This window comes from Larus michahellis, chromosome 3 (genome assembly GCF_964199755.1).
Source record: "Larus michahellis chromosome 3, bLarMic1.1, whole genome shotgun sequence".
Taxonomy (NCBI): Eukaryota; Metazoa; Chordata; class Aves; order Charadriiformes; family Laridae; genus Larus; species Larus michahellis.
This window is the reverse complement of record NC_133898.1, coordinates 96,649,391-96,668,830: the sequence shown is the minus strand read 5'-3', so window position 1 is coordinate 96,668,830 and position 19,440 is coordinate 96,649,391. Positions and strand designations below refer to the sequence as shown.

Sequence of the window (19,440 nt, the reverse complement as noted above, 5' to 3'; positions counted from 1 at the left end):
CAATTCTTGATTGAAGGAATGTACATACAAGAAATGTATGGCTTCACTTCTGTATCTAGAGGCGGGTTAATGATACCCATTTCGTGTGCAGTTAGTTGTGAGAAATAAAAAAATGAGGGAGAGAGCACCTGCGAGCAGATTCCAAATAAACGTTAATAAAAGCATAATATAATGATAAATGTGGACTTTCTTGGCACTGCAGGACAATTACATAAATTATTTTAAAGCTGTTGCTTGAAAAGACATTTCTGTTACAGAAAAATGTAGTGGTTGAGAATTTAATATTTTCTGTTTAGTTGTTTTGTCTAGTGATGATGATGATGATGAGGATAGTGGCAGCACTAGGAGAATGGAAAGCATTTCACCTCGTCCTGCAGATTCAGCCCGCTCCTCCCCAGCTCCTTCTACAGGAAAGGTGGAAGCAGCATTAAAGGAAAACAGTTGTGGAATAGAACAGAGAATAGGTAGTATAACAACAGATACAGAAATTGCAGTCACACTACCAAGAAAAGCAAGAATGAAAGATCAGGTACTATTTAACGCTTTGTTTAAAGAAAACAAAAATCAAATCATAAATGGAAAATGTAACGGCTTGTTTTGCATTGTCAGAAGTTGACTATATTTGATTGCTTTTCTTATTTAGCAACTCGTTGAGTAGTATCTGCGTACATAGTACTGGAAACATAAGAAAATGTGTTCATTACATTTTTACAAGCGTTCATCATGATTTGAATTACACTTTTAACGTAGATGCTTCTGTGTTGAATGTATACTCTTTGAGACTGGGTGGGGTATCTCTCTGAAACTCAAGGGCCCACTTCGTTTGCAGGAGAATGTCAGTACCAGTTGTTGCGTGGGAAGAGTTTGGACGTATGAAGTTAAACATAAAAAGAGACACTGGGAACAATAGTGGGCCTTTAAAATTAAAATACTTTGACAAATGTCCCAATTAATAGCACTTATTTTAAGGATTTCATGGTGGGGCTTTTGTTTTTTAATTGAGTACCACTGCAAAAATTGGATAAACAAAAGACAAAAAATGCACCATGAGCAAACTCCTTAAGTGCTGTCAAAGGGAACAGCTTTCACGGTATGTTAAAAACTTAACTACCTCAGTAGTGAGCCATTAAGAAGAATGAATTCCCTGTGACAACTGGTGTTAAATTAATAGTGCTGATTAAAACCACTCTTGGGTCACTTGTCCAGTTTTACTATTGTGGGTTTGGTTCAATGAGAGTATCAGATTTCCACCTGCAGTCTCAAACCCTTTGTTGTCTGAGTTAAAACGCTAGAGTAATGATGCCAAAACCTTCATGCTATTTTGAGATTCAGAAGCCAATATTCTAGTGCTGTAATTGATTAAATTATGGGTGTTTATAATGTGGTGTATAATTAGTCATCATTGTCAATACAAAGCTGTGAACCTCTAGCCACCAATAAAACTGAGGGGCTAAAAGCTTGAATGATAAATACTTTTGATTTTCAGCTATTCTGGTGTTATGTGCTGGATTAATTGAAAGCGTTGCATTGTGAAGGCACTGGTGTCTAAGACTTCTGAAACTCTCCCAAATGTTTTCCTTTGTATATCCATATATTCCTGTTCACTAGTCTTTAAGAACCAAGTTGTACCATTGGAAATTAACCGCATATTTTAGACAAAAGTAGAAAAGAGCTTGGTTTTGAAAACAAGGGAAACAGATTTTTTTATTTTTTTTTTTTTTCCCCTGGTGAAATTTAACACAAACTTTGCGTTGATTCAAGGAAACTTCCAAGAATTGCAGATGTCAGGGTGTTTTTGTCAGATATGATAGAAGAAGCTTTAAGAAGCTTTGTACATTTGTTTTTTCTCTCAAAATATTAATTAATTCTTTACTGAAGAGGCTATTTGAATATAGCACCACTTTAATGTTTACTGTTTTACTGTTTGTCTGTGATTTGAGTTTTGAGCTTTTAATATTTAGCTAGTCCAACAGACAAAAATGAAAAACTGTCTTCAACAGGAGCTATAGCAAAATACTTCAATTACAGGGATTTAGAATCTCTGCTTTCTCCACTGTATTTAAATGAAGCATTGAAAAGTATGTTTTGAATTATGGCCAAGATAGGCTAGTAATTAGGGGCTTGAAATGTTGAGATTTAGGCTTAATAGAAATACTGAATCCCTTAAAATGTTTTTCTGTGGGAATTTAGTTGTATTTTGTAACCCAAAAGAATGTTTATTAATGGACTTTATGAAACAATATAAATAACAAAGAAAAGACTAGTGTACAGAAAATCTGTCAACAAAGTATAGCATTATAAGGAACACAACAAATAAATATATTAATCTTGATGGCTATCAGCCAGCTTGCTTTTGGTTTAATTGTTTTTGGTAAGATTGTTCTGTTGGTAAACAGGGGGCTTAACTGAGATTACAGCTTCAGTCAGCAGCTAGAGACGTTCCTGAACTGGAGCCAAACTCCACGTGGCCTTCTTTCAGTATTTAGTCTTCTGACCCTGGAATCTATCCTAAAAAAATCTTAATAGTTTTATAAAGTTGCTTTAAGGAATTTTGATTGGGCTTATTTATTTATATTTCTTGAAGATTCTACTCCTGATAATGTGATTGATGTACTGTACTAGAGTAATTACTCAGTGTTTTCAGTCACGAAAAGCTTGGACTAAAAAAAAAAACTGAAAGAAAAAATAAAACCACCAATTTTGTGGTGCTTTTACAGCATTAGTAATTAGTGTTTTTATATAAATAAACAAATAAAATATATTAAAAATAACTTTGTTTTGCTGGGCTGAATGTTGTTTCAAAATGACAAAAACTGAATTGGTTTTGGCAATTTTATAAGCATTATATGTGATTTGGAAATGTTAAAAAAAAGTCTACAAGTTTTGGTTTACATTTCTTTTCTTGAATCTAGCAATATTTACATTGTCAGGTGTTCCAAAAAAGTCCCTTAGGAAATTTCTACCTTCTGGATATGGTTAAGGTGGCTGCTATAGTAAGTAATCCTGTTGACAAACAGAAAAGTACCTGTAAATTTAGTCACTAGTTTTTAATAAGCTTGTTTTAGCAATAAATCTTAGTGAGACATTCTGAAACCTTGAAAATTACTTTTCAGTTTGGGAACATTGTGTCTAACACTCCAATAAAACGTCGTAAAGTTATTTCTCAAGAGATTGTAACTGAGGCTGTACCTCTAAATTATCAAAATTCCTGTGAAAGTGTCATTCTGAACTGTCGAAGTATACGAATAGGAACACTACGAAGAATGGTAGTGGAACCTGTCATTGTAAGTAAACTTGTTATTTGACAAATTTCCTTTCAGTTTTTGATGGATGTTGTTATTTTCATACTTGATCAACATAATATTTTGCCTTTGTCTGGAACAGTAAGTTTGTCTCCAATTTCAGAGGCTGTGGTTCCCAAAGAAACCCAAAATACTATTATGTGCTTCCTAATGCATACCATCTAGTTTTGGTGTTTAATAGAAACATCATGCCTACAAAACCCTTGAAAATGTGTTTACTTTGGGGGAGGGCTTATGGATTGGCGTGCATTTGCTAAGAAAATTGAAGGCAGTAATTACCAAAAAATTGATATTGATAGGTGGGAAGAAGCAGCATGTCTGCAGGTGAATAATCTTGCTTCTGTAGAACAATACCTTTTTTTGTTAACCTTCTAAGCTACATGGAGATGTTCAAGGAGACATTGCATGTTAGTTGTATGCAGCATGCAGCATACTTCTTGCAGGAGCAACCGCTAAGCTCTTCACCAAATAGGAAAGAGGTGGAAAGAACAAGTAACGCCTCTCTGCGAATCCCTATTGTGTGATTTGCTTAAATACTGATAGATGGCATTCTTCTTAGAAGATGCGGGTTTTTTCTCCCTGTAATTTTTGGTATTTTTCACAGTATTTTGAACCTTTTTGAAAATTGAGTACTTGAGAGATCTTAAGTTTCAATAGTCAATATGAGTGAAAGAGACACTGAATAGTAAAGAATATACTTGCTTTCTTGAGTTGTACCAAAATATACACTTTGTTTTTTTTTAAAAAAATACATTTTTTATTTTAAAGTTTTCATTAAGTCAATTAAAATATGTTACAATCATTACTAAGTAATTGACAGTTACTTAGTCAATTAAATTATGTTTACTAACAGTTAAAAGCCATTAAGTTAATTTTGGTTTAGAGAAGATGTGAAATATTATTATTATGTTGTCTTCCACAGTTTTGCCTGGATTATATCAAAATACGCCTAGAAAGTCAAGAAGGTGAGTACATGTTTCATTTTATGTTAGTACTCAATATATTTTTGAATGAAGTAACTTTGTCAAAGGAATTAACAAGTGAATCATAATGAAACATTTTCTCTGGTTTTGTTATGTATGTAATTAATTATACTGGGTGCTTGTAGTCAGATAAGAGAAAAGAAAAAAATTGAGAGTATAAATTCAACCTGAACTGCCTGGTGAATAAGAAACAAAATGATTTGGCATTCTCTCTGCGTTCTACTGACAGAAAGAAAATTCACAGATAGCAGGAGTTAGCAATTTGTGTTGTGCGTGCAACTGGGTCATTAGTTCTTACACTTCATCCTAGCTGAAGAGTTGTAGATATTCTGGTGATGGTCAGCAAAGGTTGTTTTGAAAATGATTAGCAAAAACAAAAGGGAAGAATAACCTCCTGTAAAACATGGTACCTTTAACACTTTATTAGTTCTTTTATTTCAGATGCGTAAGTAGAGAGTAAAAACCACACAGGTGTCTTAGACCTTTCCTGTCTGTATCTCCCTTGAAAATTTTTTCTTCTCTAGTCTCTAAGTTGTATATTTCATGTTAATGAAAGAAATACAGTGACATAGTTTGGGAAATGGTGAGCTTACAACTATTGCTCTGTTTCCTTTGTTTTCTTTTGGAGGTAGAAAACCCTTTGTAGGGTTTTACTTTCGGCCTGAAAAGAAGCTTTGCCTCCATTTGATAATCTTAAGTTTCCGTGAAGATGCAGTCCTATAGAATTTTGCCTTTTGTTATTTGTAAAACAGGACTATTATATTTTGTCACTATTATATGCAAAATGGTGTCTCACAACCTGTAAAGATAAGCGTAGCCTTTGCTCAGTCAAGTATTTACGTTTGCTACATCTAAAATATAGATGCATAGAAACTACCAGTTTTCATGCATTAAATAAATTAAAAAAAAACAACCAAACAACACTACAAAGTTTAGTAAAATTTGTAGAAAACGTCTATCAATTTTTAGGCAAAACAACTGCATGGTGAATTTATTTCCGTGGGACTTGATCCCTCATTAGCATAAAAATGGCAACTCACTAAATGCTGTGTTTATTGGAACATTTAGCACTTTAATTTTTTTTTGAGTTTTGCATCTGGAGGAATATGGGTGTATTCCCAGCTCCATTTCTATTAACTTTATAATCATAGGATGATTTGTTTTAATACAAGTAAGAGTCTTGAAATAAAAATGACACCTAATGTTTTTTTTCTTTAGATTGATTACAGTCGTCATGCTTTGTCAGGGAAAGGCAAATGCTTTGAACAGCAGTAGAAATAGCAGTACTGTCCTGCCTTGAGCTTGTTTTTGTGTGTATATACATCAAGTTCTCAAAATTCTCTCCACACCCCTTGTCAGTTTTGTGCAGCTCCCAAGTGGTGTTTCGAATGTGTGAAAAACTATTCACATTGCCTTTAATGGATAAGTCCTATTGTCTGTCTTCTGTCAGCATTACAGGAAATATAGTTCACAGATTAAGGTGCTTATGGTGAAATGTATTATAAGATGCCTGTCTTAATGCAAAAGGATGAATATGATTTAAATTATCATCTGAAGAGTAGACAGTCTTCCTCTCACATAAATTCAGTATGCTTCATCTCAGTGCAAATACAGTTACAAGGATTCAGAGTTTTCTCCAAAGACCAACTAGCTCATGTTTTGGCAAGGACCTTCTATCTATACACCATTAGAAGGACCTATATGCCTCAGTTAAATGGGTTGAATCCACTTCTAAGTTGCGATTGTAGTTATTGCAGTCTGCCTCTGAAAGTGGGAATTTAGGTGAAATGTATTAAGGAAAGCGTGTACGTTTAGGAAGGAGAAAACTGAAGTATTACTATAGAGACTGTGGTATTACAGCCTAGCCTTCGAAAGCTGTTTTGTTGTTCATTTTAAACACAAAGGAGAGAAGACTCAAGGAATCATCTACAAACCTTCATTTAGTTACTATCTTCATTTTATCATATATAAGTCCTTAGGGAGAAAAAGGAGAATCAGTGCAAGGAGATGGACTAGTTAGATCCTTGTGGCGTATTTCTGCAGCTCTTTTCCTGATGAGATGGCAAACTACTGTTCTGAGCAGTAAATGCTGCCCTGTTGGCTTGAAGGAAGCATGGTGTTGCTGCAGCCTGACGCAGAGCTGGACTCCTTCTTCCCCAGCTCGTGGGACCAGGGATATTGGAGGTTTAGAAGAAAAGGAGAGCTGCTTTGCTCTGCAGGAGCTGTGGTGGCCACCGCTTCCAGTCTGCAGCCAGTGGATGCCTTGCTTTGGGTAACTGTTTGCTCTGTCTTTATGAGCAGCAGACTCTTTTCTGGCAGGCACAGGGGTGTGAATTCAGTTGCCATCAAAAAGAGAGGATGTAGAGGGCTGCTGCTGGGCATTGGCTGCTAAATGCCACAGGAAGGATAGGGAAAACAGTTTAAAAAATAAAAAAAAGCAGGGGGCGGGGGGGGGAGGCAGAGAGGAGCACTCCCTCCACTAATAATAAGAACCTCTAATAACTAATACCGGTAAGGTAGAAAGTAATGGTAATGCCATCTTTTTTTTATTTGTTTTCATCATGTGGCTTTATACAATTATGTTCAGGGTGCTGCAAATTAAACTCTTAAAGTGGTAACCATTTTACGAATTTTTACTTATCATCTGTCTGGTCATGAAATGTTTACTAGAATTTAACTTAGTAAAGGCCTTAGTCTTTTCAGGAATTCCCTTCACTCTCCTCCCTTTTACAGGGAAAGGAGGAGATGGATTTCATGCACCGTTTTTAATTTCTAAAGGACTTTGTTGGCTCCATTTCTCCTTCTATCCTGTCTATTTAAGGGGATATAGTTTTTCTGGTGGAGGCTGCCATCAAGCATGTGGTAGAATGGTGGAAGTTACCACTATCTAAAGCTTTAAGTGACTACCATTAACCATTTTTCTGATCTAGAAATAATTACTGGCATTGAACTTTTGGGTTTCGTCACCACATTCGAAGAACTTTGACTTCGCATTTTTCCTTCCATTTTTATAATTCAATAAAACCTGTAAAATTCTCAACATTGTCACTGTCAGCATCAGATGTAGTTTTAAAAATTTACCGTGTTACTGACATTTCTCTTTGGTTGTAAATTGATAGTGGTACCTTATTTTCCTCAGGCAATCAGGTCGTTTCTCTGCATGTGTTTGTTTATCTTAATTTCAAAGTTATTTTTCATAAGGAAACTTTGTCAAAGATAAATCTACAAAGAAAGTTTTACAAACCTGTTGTAAAATGTATCATAGCAATAGTTGCAAATTTAAATCGTCACTGGAAGTTACATTTTTTTTCTGTGGAGTAAAAACTAGATTAAAGTTGGTGAGAAGAAAACAGTTTATTTCTGATTACTTTCCTGAAAAGTGACAGTGGAGTTCAGTTCATCTTTTAAGATATCAACAGACACCACTTCCTGGATATGTGTTGATTTTAATCTTTTAAAAACTTTGTAGAACTTAATGAGCACGTACTGATTTCTTGTTAAAATAAAGGGGGAAATTGTAAAGGAAACCTATGTATATTTACTATAATTTAATATAATGTCATTATTTTCTTCTAGAATCAGAAAGTGATATCCGAGAGATTAACCTGAAAACTTCAGAACTTACCAAATGTGAATGGTGTAGCGTCCGAAAATTACCAGTAGTTTTCCTACAAACAGTACCATCAACCTGTAGTAGCCTGAGAGACCAACTGAAAATGAGTAAAGATAATGTCTGGTACGAATGTAAAGGAGACAGTAAGTAAAACAATTTTAGTCTACTATTTCATTTTAAATTGTGTTTTAAAGTTTTGGATCATGAGTGACTGGACTAAAGAATAAAACTGGCATTACTGGCTGCGGCAGGTGTAGTGTTTTTCTGGGCACAACCACCTTCTCAGGCTGAAGAGTACAGTTCAGAACAGCTTGGCAAAACTATAGTCTTCTGTTTGTCCAGATATGTGCTAGTTACAGCATCTAGTCAGTTTAGTATAACTTTTTTCACTAATATTTATACTGAATGAAATCAAGTTGGTTTGTTTAGCTTTTGAATACGGGCCTTTACATTTATTGGACAGTTTTTGGTATACTTACTTCTGCTTTCTGCGCTGTTCTGCTTACAGGCCTTAGTTTCAGTAGAAACTGTTGTGTGGGTTGGCTTGGGTTTTTTTTCCCCATATGGTTGTAAGCGATGTTGTGATGTAGACGAATATCTGCTTGGAAAATAAGTGGATTGTCTTCATGTATCTTAAAATTAAGTTTAATTTCAACATGATTTTCCTCAAGGGTCTAGCATCTTAATATTCACAGTATTTTTAAAATTAGCATAGAGTTATCTTCCCCTGAAATAGGCTTTTCTTTAGGTTAAATTTTGTGGTTCTTTGTACTTGTACTCAGCTTCATAGATACGTGATGCATTCAAACGGAGGAAGAATGCTTTCAACAGTCTCAAAATTGTTTGCTTCCAACACATAATACTGTTACAACAACCTCATCCACCTCCTATAAAAAGTATGAGCTGTAAGGAGTATCATAATTATAAAAGTAATTGGAGAGCATGCAGGGGAGCTAGACATAATCCTGGGAGCAGGCATTAGAACACAGATGAACACAGATGTTCAAAAGTGAAAAAAGGAACAGCTTCCTGAGATGGCTGTCTAAGAAATCCTTCCCTTAGCATGTCTCTTAGCCTTTCTTTTTCCAGCTTTTCCCTCTGAGGCTGTGGCGCTGAGCTAGTTTTAACACCCAACTGCTTTATTGTACTTGATACTTAGGAGTACTTTGTGATAACACAGCTGCTATTTGCCTTGTGAGCAATGAAATTACTGTAAGCCTGAATCCATAGCTGTGTAAACAATTGTGTGTAGATGCCTAGTTCCCAAAACAGGAACACCCAAAACCTGGTTAGACACCTAAATTCTCTGTGTGGTGAATTGGGAAATACGATGCTGAAGAATTGTTTTTCACAACAGTTAGCATGCTGAGTTAAGAATAACCAAAAGGAAATGGTTATGCATGTGTCTCAAACTCTTGCGGAAAAACAGGTCTCTACAGCTCTGACCTAGCAAACTACATGAAACTGGGATTTACAGCCTGAATCCTCTTCCTGTCTCTGACTGCCTAAATAATTGCTCTTAGTGCAACTTACTGCTTTTTTATTTTTTCAGATTATGTGAGTGGGTGGTATTTATACAATAGCTGGTTGATCCGACTCACGTTCTCCAACTTTTGGTAAAGGTGTAGGCTGACCTGTTGAAGCTAAGCCACTGTACCAAAAGAAACAGGAGATTTACTAGGGCTAGCAAGAGTAAGCGTGAGAGAACACCTGACAGTATTCTGTTTGCAGAATGTTCACCGGAGGCAGGGAGATTTTGATTTGGTTATGTTACAGGACCTGAAAGCAGGGCTTTGCTCTTCTAAGTGGTGAGATCTGTTTACTTGTGTAAGAGGATGAACATTTTGATTACTGTGACGTTTTAAGTTCCTTGTTCAGATGTGTAATTTTTAGAAATGAAAACTGGTTCCCAGTGGATCAGAGATCCTTAAGAGATTTCTGTTTCTTTAGTAACAAAAATGTGATCAGCGAAAAATAACTTTCTTTTGTGAAATTGCCATTACAGGTTTTTATACTTACGTACCCAACAACACATGCCTAGAATCAGTAAGAGTAGTTGTGTTAGAACTTCGTGCTTCTAATATGTGGTATACAGTTTGTATACGCTTTTTAAAAACCATCATGCTTATTTTCCCATTTAAGTCAGAAAACAGTTGTCTCAAAAATGTACTTTTTTCCCCTGTCGTATTCTGTTCAGTTTAGTTTCTAATAAGTTTTGTGTCGTACTTGCTAGCTACCCCAAGTGAGAGAAGTATTTCTTTCAACCTTCCACTATTTCTAAGAATCTCTATTGTCTGAAAGAGCTGACATGTAAATGTCAGTGCTATATCTGCATGTATATCTCTCTAAATTGGAAAGATATGGATTTGATGGGTGGACTGTTCAGTGGATGAGGAATTCGTTGGATGGTCGCATCCAGAGGGTATTGCTCAACGTCTAGATGCAGATTGGTGACGAGTGGTGTCCCCCTGGGTTCCGTCTGTATTGGGACCAGTACTGTTTAATATCTTCATCAATTACATAGACAGTGGGATCAAGTGCACCTTCAGCAAGTTTGCAGACAACGCCAAGCTGAGTGGTGTGATTGTTGTGCCTGAGGGACGGGATGCCATTCAGAGGGACCTGGACAGGCTCAAGAAGTGGTCCCTTGTGAACCTCGTGAAGTTCAACAAGGCCAAGTGCAGGGTCCTAGCAGATGAAAAGCCGGACGTGAGCTGACGATGTGCACTCACAGCCCAGAAGGCCAACTGCGTGGCCAGCAGGTTGAGAGAGGTGATTCTGCCCCTCTACTCCATTTGCATGAGACCCTGCCTGGAGTACTGTGTCCAGCTGTTGAGCCCTCAGCACAGGAAGGACATGGACCTGTTGGAGGAGGGCCATAAAGATGGTCAGGGGGCTGGAGCACCTCTCCTATGAGGACAGGCTGAGAGAGTTGGGGTGGTTCAGCCGGGAGAAGAGAAGGCTCTAGGGAGACCTTACAGCAGCCTTCTAGTACTTAAAGGGGGCCTACAGGCAAGATGGGGAGGGACTCTTTGTCAGGGAGTGTAGTGATAGGACGAGAGGTGACGGTTTTAAACTGGAAAAGTGTAGATTTAGATTAGATATTGGGAAGAAATTCTTTACTGTGAGGGTGGTGAGGCACTGGAACAGGTTGCCCAGAGAAGCTGTGGATGCCCCATCCCTGGAAGTGTTCAAGGCCAGGCTTTGAGTAACCTGGTTGAGTGGGAGGTGTCCCTGCCCATGGCAGGGGGTTTGGAACTAGATGATCTTCAAGGTCCCTTCCAACTCTAACCATTCTTTGATTCTGTTTCTCTATGATTTTAAAAATTTATCAGGTGTAGTAATTAACATTTCTAGATTAAACCAGAATTTGCATGCACTCTTTTTGCAAATGTAGGTAGAAGGATTTGGTAGTTAATCCTTCTGTCCATCTGCATACATATATGTTACTCCTTGTATGTATTGTCAGTACTGCATACATGTGTTGACCCAGGTTTCTTTGAAATCTGTTTTTAATTGCAACATATTTTATTTTGTTTCTAAATGAATAATCTTCTGTCTGCTTTTTTGTAGGTCAAGAAGAACAGTACATCATTTTGATTTTTGAAACTGGTCTTGATACTCATGCAAACTCAATATTTGAAAAAATAATTACTGACATTGGTATTAGAAATAATATTTCTGACTTCTTTGTGAAAATTTCCTTTGAAGAAGCCAATGGCAGGCTTGTTGCATTTACTAAGTGCTTGGAAGACAATTCCAAAGGAAGCCCATCTCACAGAGAAAACAAAATAAAAAATGTAATTATGTTTTTGTCTTGAAACAAAGTCGTTATATTATTTGGGTTACAAAGACACTAAAGATAGTGTGCTAGTCACCAGACCAAAAAAAATCCCCACAACTTCTGCTGGCTTTTATAAGAGGATGCCCAGAGTGGTCCATGGTGCGTTATGAAACTATGGGAAATAGTCTGTGCATTCACAATACCTTCTAATGTGTTTAGTTTGATTGTAAGGTTGGACAGTGGTCCACAAGTGATGTTATTATTTCAAAATTATTAAGGGATGAGAAATCTGTACTATAATTAGACAACACAATTGTTTCCAAATTCATCTACTGATAAAATTCTAGCACATCAAACAAGAAATTAAGTTGCAGTGTTGCAGTTAAGTTTAATGCTTTCTTTAAACAAAACTACCTCTTAAAGAATTTGAAAGTGTTTGTGGCTCTGCAAGAAATGAGTACAGACCTAAGTGTAATAAATGAACTAGGAAAGGAAAAAACACAAACTTGAAGTATACTACTTGACTTCACAAAGCTTTATTACCTTTTTGGTAAGTTTGAGCACAGTATGCAAATTAATAATGACTGTATTCTTTTAAGGTTGCTTCTGAGTCCAAATTGCAGCAGCGAAATAAACAATTACCATATTTTGATGATGATGAAGAAATTGGAGAACCACATACAGTATTTATTGGTCCTATAGAAAAGTAAGATACTTATCTTTGCCCTGTAACAATTCTCCAAGGTTTTTTGGCATTTCATATTTATTATTGAATTTATTTTTCTTTTCAGGTTGATAGTTTATCCACCTCCTCCAGCTAAAGGTGGTATTTCTGTGACCAACGAAGACCTCCATTGTCTAAATGAAGGAGAATTTTTAAATGATGTTATTATTGATTTTTATTTAAAGTAAGTTTTATTTCAAATCAGTTTTTAGTTGTCTTTTACTTTGAAACTTGAAAACTTATGAGATTAAAAATTCATAGGTCACTTGATAACACTTGGTCTCCAGCTATGTGTAGCTCTAGTTGAAAGGCTGTTTTGTATCTTTGCAAGAAGTTTTCATTCCTCTCCTGTCCTGCTTGACGATGACATTGTTCTCACTTGGAAAAAATGTTCTTTAAAATTTCTTAGTATCTGAAGAGGAATTTTAACTGCAAGGAAAACAAAAAGCCTTTTTAAGTTTGGTTTTTTTCAGGGTATTTGTGTTCCCTGGAACTTAATTAATTTTGATTAAGATAATACATAAATTAATTTTTTGGTGTCACTAATGCTAACGATGTTCGAAGAGTATTAAATTGTTGCATTCTGCTTTGTTTATGCTACACATAAGGTGCACGTGTATCACTTTCACTCTATTACAATATTTTAGAGGTAGAAAGAAAATTAGTACATCACTGTGGGAGTATTTTGAGATTTAGTGGCTCTGTTACAAAATACGGGTCTTTCCTAGATAGGTCATTATAAACTGAGTGGAAATTTGTTTTCCTGCCATGAAATAAAAATAAATACAACAGGAGCAGAACTTGTTGATTGAGCAGAGCTGTTAATACCTTGAGAAATGGACACAGATTTTGCATTTATTAGCTGATGTGGCTGGTTAGTTCTATTATTCTTACAGGTATTTTGTGAGAGGTTGCAACAATTTGGTGGGGACACAGCACTGTTGGCAGTCCTTTTTACTCTGGTGATGAACACGTTGAGTTAAAACCTCCCTGAATTTTTCTTTCTTTTTTTTTTTAACTAATTAGGTATTTGGTACTTGAAAAACTGAAAAAAGAAGATGCTGATAGAATACATGTATTCAGTTCATTCTTCTATAAACGCCTTAATCAAAGAGAAAGAAGAAGTATTCATGAAACTTCAAACCTTTCGTAAGTCTGTTGATAAGTTAGTTTAACTAAGAGAAGTGAAGACTCATTGAGATACAGTGAAGAATACAAGAGTAGATGCTTTACAGAGATAAAATCCTTATAGACAATATTACGATACCAAGAGAACTCTAGGAAGCATCCAGAGCTATAAGAAAAATAGAATATGACATTGAAATCTTAAGAAGCCGTTAAGGTGCAAATATCTGCAAAAGTAGTCTTTCATTTCAAATGAGAGCCACCATACAAATCATGTGTTGGTTTCTTCTTGCAGAATACAACAAAAACGACATGGGCGAGTGAAAACATGGACACGGCATGTTGACATTTTTGAGAAAGATTTCATTTTTGTTCCCCTTAATGAAGCGTAAGTAAATATACCTTTTTAGCGCATTTGGTAAGGGCCTAAGTTTAATAATTCTAAAATTTAAAGTTATATTTTAGTGTCAATTGGAGTTAAAAATTAAGAGAATAAACATCTTTTTCCAAGTGATAAAAACAAAATCATAATTTAAGACCTTTAAGTGCATTGTTGTAGTATAAGAAGTATCAGACAATATAAAGACTTAGTAAAAATGAACTTTGCTGAGTACTTTTTCTAGGTTTTAACTGGTTCTCTGGAGTTCTTTCTTCTAAGCTATTGTCGTTGAAAAGAATTAGTTACGTTGCTAGTAATTCAACACATAGTAGTTTTCATTGTCTTTTTCATTTACTGATAAGGAACTAAAGCAATGTCTACCTTAGCAAGTAGTACAGCTCAGTAGGAGTAAATTTGCAGAACAAAACAGTTTATACTGAAGGTGTGATGTTCGCACCACGTGTGGGTTGGGGATTTTGCTTTGGACTAGCTTGGTCTCGTGGACTCATCCAGTAGTGATTAGAGCGTGGAAAGTGTACTCTTAATGTGCATCTTTCATCTGGAAATGATCCTGTTCACAGTTTTTGGAACTGTCCTTCACTGTGAACTGAAACTTGGTAAGTAGTGATAGGAGGACATTCATCTGCAAAAGTGGTTTCTTGATACGTACAGTAAGAATATTGCAGAACAGAAAAAAAAACCAAGAATCCAGGGAGATCATAGAATCTTCATGGTTGGAAAGGACCTTTGAGATCATCGAGTCCAACCAAACAACCTACAATCTCTGCCACTAGAGCATGCCCTGAAGTGCCACATCTAGACGTTTCTTAAATACCTCTAGGGATGGTGACTCAACCACCTCCCTGGGCAGGCTGTTCCAGTGCCTGACCACTCTTTCAGTAAAGTAATTCTTCCTAATATCTAATCTAAACCTCCCCTGCTGCAACTTCAGACCATTTCCTCTGGTCCTGTCATTATTCACTTGGGAGAAGAGGCCAACACCCCCCTCTCTGCAACCTCCTTTCAGGTAGTTGTAGAAGAGGGCAGTGAGATCTCCCCTCAGCCTCCTCTTCTCCAAGCTAAACATGCCCAGCTCCCTCAGCCTCTCCTCATATGATCTGGTCTCCAGACCCCTCACCAGCCTGGTAGCTCTCCTCTGGACACACTCCAGCACTTCAATGTCCCTCTTGTACAGAGGGGCCCAGAACTGAACACAGTACTGGAGGCGAGGCCTCACCAGTGCTGAGTACAGAGGCACGATCACTTCCCTACTCCTGCTGGCCACGCAGTTCCTGATACAAGCTAGAATGCTGTTGGCCTTCTTGGCCACCTGGGCACACTGCTGGCTCATGTTAAGCTGGCCGTCCACCAGCACCCCCAGGTCCTTTTCTGCTGGGCAGCTTTCCAGCCACTCTGCCCCAAGCCTGTAGCGTTGCTTGGGGTTGTTGTGACCGAAATGCAGGACCCGGCACTTGGCCTTATTAAACCTCATACAGTTGGCCTTGGCCCATCGATCCAGCCTGTCCAGGTCCCTCTGTAGAGCCTTTCTACCTTCAAGCAGATCAACACTCCCACCTGGTTTGGTGTCGTCTGCAAACTTACTGAGGGTGCACTCAGTCCCCTCATCCAGATCATAGATAAAGATATTAAACAAAACCGGCCCCAAAACTGAGCCCTGAGGGACACCTCTGGTGACGGGCCACCAAGAGGATTTCACCCCATTAATCACAACTCTCTGGGCACGGCCATCCAGCCAGTTTTTAACCCAGCGAAGAGTGCACTTGTCTATGCCATGATTCGCCAGCTTCTCCAGGAGAATGCTGTGGGGGATGGTGTCAAAGGCCTTACCAAAGTCCAGACAGACAATGTCCGCAGCCTTCCCCGCATCCAGAAGGTGGGTCACATGGTCATAGATGAGTTAGTGTTGGTCTGACAGTGGGGCAGGGGGAGTGGGTTTGGTTTTTATTGTTGTCTTTTGACCTGCCTTCTGGCAAAGAAAGCATAAGTTAGATCTTCGATATTTCTCTTTTTTTAATTTATTGCTGTTAGGTGCTAGTATTTTTTTGGATGCACTTTGCTACTCTGTCTCCCCTCAAACATGTCACTTTGCCCCATCCCCTGAAACCCAACATTCAGTTTTGAGGAACAAAAAGCTGACTGTTTTGGGGGGAGATGCTAATATATTTAGAAAGGAATCAGTGACTCAGCAATGAAATACTCCCATTATGATGAGTAATTGATATCGGAGGACAGAGAGAAGGCTGGGGAGCTACTTCAGAAAGAACGGAAAAACTGTCAAGTATGAAGGCTTCTAGGCCTCTATCCTAGTAGTATCGCTGTCACTTGCTAAGTGTCTCCTTCTTGCTTATGTTGCCATGACACAGAAGAATAGCAGGTGTTACCGGGCTGCTCTACATCGGACTGCTCTTTTCATGTATTCTTATGTTTCAAAATGGGTCAAGAGCAGAGAACTGGAGTTGTCTTAACTCACTTTTTTTCAGTCAAAAATGTTTCGAGGTTTTGCTGGTTAATGCAAGTATCTCTCTTACATTGATTTGTAGCTCTTTATGTTGAATTGACGTGTAAATCCTGTTTGATTTTCATTGACCCTCACTACAGTACTACTTAGCTTCTCTGATGTAGAACAACAAAGTTTTATTTTTAGAACTAAACATACTGCTGAAAAAAAGAGGCACTAAGTATCAGTGTTGATTTTTTTTTTTTCTTAATGGCAAAATACTAAATTGAAGGATTAGGAAGTACAATATAGATCCTGTTTGTGTAAGTTACAGCCTCAGGTAGCATTCTGTAGCTGTGTATATAATGTGTTATGAAATGTATAGCCCCTGGACTTTGTTTGTTGTTAGGACTGTGAACCGTTGCTTTCGTGCTAAATACATCATCTTTATATATTTGTGGTGCTGATTTGTATATTAGTTGGCTTCTTAATCTGCAGTGAGTCTTTCGGACATGCAAGCCTTACGATGAAGGCTGTGGGCTGGCACCTAATATCTGTATGAAGTTGCAGCTTTTTCAGAAATTCCCTTGTGTGATTTCTTTTGTGTTACGTAATTTCCCCAAATTTCCCAATGCTCCTGTTCCTCACTTGCAAAATGAGGACTGTCACGCTTTGTGTTGACGAGAATGGAGAATTTTAGATGCTGTATGTTCAGCAGAATATGACTTCCAACTACTTGGTGTCTAATTGTCTAGAGGTTTTTTTTGTAATCAGGGCATTGCCTCATAACTTCGAGGGATTAGTGAAAACACTAGGAGCACACAGAATCTGTGGTGACGAGGGAGAGACAGCTAATGCCTGTGGTGTATAGAGTGCAAAGTACATGCCATTCTGTGTGGTTTTTGGAGAACCTGGTTTTCAGAATTTTTTCTGTCCAGCCTGTGCCTGGACATCTGTGTATGCAACCTAATATAGTGTAGTAAGGCTTTCATCACCCACTTCTCTTCCATCACTTTGTTCTCTGTCTTCAGAGATTCTGATCATAGAATGTGCATACAGCCTTGAGTTGCATAGATTCTCCCACTGTTTGCAACTTGACACATTGCAGCACTGCAGGTGTTTTTCAGGAATTTGCCACCGGGTTTGATGCTGGTAATTAGTCCTTGTGAACAGAACTTTTCTCTATGTGATACAATAGCGGATCAAAGGTATTGAAGAGTTTCTTTGGTTCTAGTGAAAGTTATGTATTCTTTACTATTTATAAAAGGTCTCAGACCTTAATCTGTGGCAAAATTAGTCTGGTTGAGAACCGGTCTCAGAGTTTCATTTGCTTCTTTGTGTCTTGAATTGAGTAGCATGTGAAACAAGTTATTCTAGGATTTGAGAAAACTTGAGAGCTTGTCTCACGTTGTAGGAATGCTGCTAATGGCTGTTCCTGATAACAGGTCTCCTGTGCTGCCTAGAGTGATGCTTTTATTTCTTTTAGAAGATACTGGAACAGGTTGCCTAGGGAAGCCATGGATGCCCCATCCCTGGAAGTGTTCAAGGCCAGGCCGGATGGAGCTTTGAGCAACCTGGTCTAGTGGGAGGGGGGTTGGAACTGGATGATCTTTAAAGTCCCTTCCAACCTAAACCATTCTATGATTCTGGCATCGGTTTACAAGTACATTCTAGAAATTACTGGTTTGGAGTTGCTGGACTTCAGTACCTACTTCCAGAAAGCCTTTCCAGGCTCTCCCATAAACACTAGTATAGGGAATGTGGGCTTATTGTCTAACAAGTGTCAAACTGCAGTAACTGAGGTGGGCAGGATGAATCTAGGGGAGAGCTAAGTTCAGAACAATGTGTCTGATTTAACTATGACTGCATCAGCGTCCTTTGGCAGTACAGTCCTTTTTGTTCAAGTCTCCAATGGAAATAGGTTATTCTTTTAAAAGTTACAAGCTCTTTCCTTTTTAGATCGAGGTTAATTTGCTAGTCTATTTACATAATTGGTACATAAAGCCTATATTAATAGAGCGCACACAAATTCCAGGGTTTGGCAATACTTAATGTATTCATTTACTAGGTGTGGTGAATCATTCAAGACAAAATGCCTCCATACTTCACGTGCTGCTTTCAAAGGCCGCTTACTGTAACTGCCATAGAGTTTTGATGAAATTTAGGCTTCATAATTTTCTAATTAATTTTTTAATATGTCGGTTAGACATGCATTTTTACCTACTGCTTTTTCTTTTTTATAAAACACATTGAAATGTGTCTTCACTTGCTTAGTATGTAGCTAGGTTCTGTTTTGTTATTTGCTGTAGGAAATCAGAGAACCTTCAGAAAATTTCTAAATCAGATCAGTCAATATCTACTTGCAATGTCTGAATCCCTGAATTTGCTGCTGCTCCATTTCTGGTTGAGTGGCAAGTCAGTAAAGTCCAAAGAGGCAAGGAGATAAGGAGGAAAATGGAGCTATTTTTGATCCTGAAAGGGTTAGAATGTCAGTTCTGTGAAGGGTGAGAAGGACAAGAGAGTCATGGTGATGGCATTACAAACACTCTTTTCTGCCCTTTTTTAATTCGCTGTTGACAAGGTTTCTTTAAAAACGTGAAGTGTCATATACAATTGGAAGATATATAGGAAGAAGAATACGGGCAATCCAGCTATACCATTAGATCTGACTACTTGTGTTGCTAGTGCTGAACTACTAGAAAACTTTATACAGCCATAAAACATGAATGCTACAATCTGTAGTTCATACAGTGATAAAGAAACTGTCAAAAAAGAAATAAGCTTTAATTCAAAGAAGGAAAAGAATGTATAAAGCATGAGCAAATTGAAATAAATATGTAGCCAGCACCCGTTTTCAACTAACTGCATACTATTAATGAATTTGTTGGTGACTACTTGCATGGAGTCACCTTTCCTTTAGAAAAGACTGTGAAGGCTTGAGTAAAACCTGCTCGGAAAAGTGAACAGCTGTTGCAATCTATCTTTGATAACTATGGGGGGGTAAGGTTGGGGGGGTGTGTGTGTGTGTGTGTGCTCTCAGTGTTTAACTGTGAGCATTAATGTAATTGCTAG

The 19,440-nt window shown here is 37.5% G+C and overlaps 1 protein-coding gene across 5 annotated transcripts in view; it reads left to right on the top strand.

The window, feature by feature from the left end:
- SENP6 (SUMO specific peptidase 6) overlaps positions 1-19,440 on the top strand; it is an 86,451-nt gene that overhangs the window by 53,319 nt on the left and 13,692 nt on the right. For 4 of the 5 annotated variants that reach the window (XM_074581344.1, XM_074581343.1, XM_074581346.1 and 1 more), the window contains 9 exons: positions 297-529; positions 3,114-3,284; positions 4,225-4,267; positions 7,862-8,041; positions 11,472-11,698; positions 12,282-12,388; positions 12,474-12,590; positions 13,433-13,555; positions 13,827-13,919. In XM_074581344.1, the coding sequence (XP_074437445.1) occupies positions 297-529; positions 3,114-3,284; positions 4,225-4,267; positions 7,862-8,041; positions 11,472-11,698; positions 12,282-12,388; positions 12,474-12,590; positions 13,433-13,555; positions 13,827-13,919 (1,294 nt within the window). Of the gene's footprint in view, positions 1-296; positions 530-3,113; positions 3,285-4,224; positions 4,268-7,861; positions 8,042-11,471; positions 11,699-12,281; positions 12,389-12,473; positions 12,595-13,432; positions 13,556-13,826; positions 13,920-19,440 lie in introns of those variants that run through there. The other variant, XM_074581347.1, reaches the window with a different exon arrangement.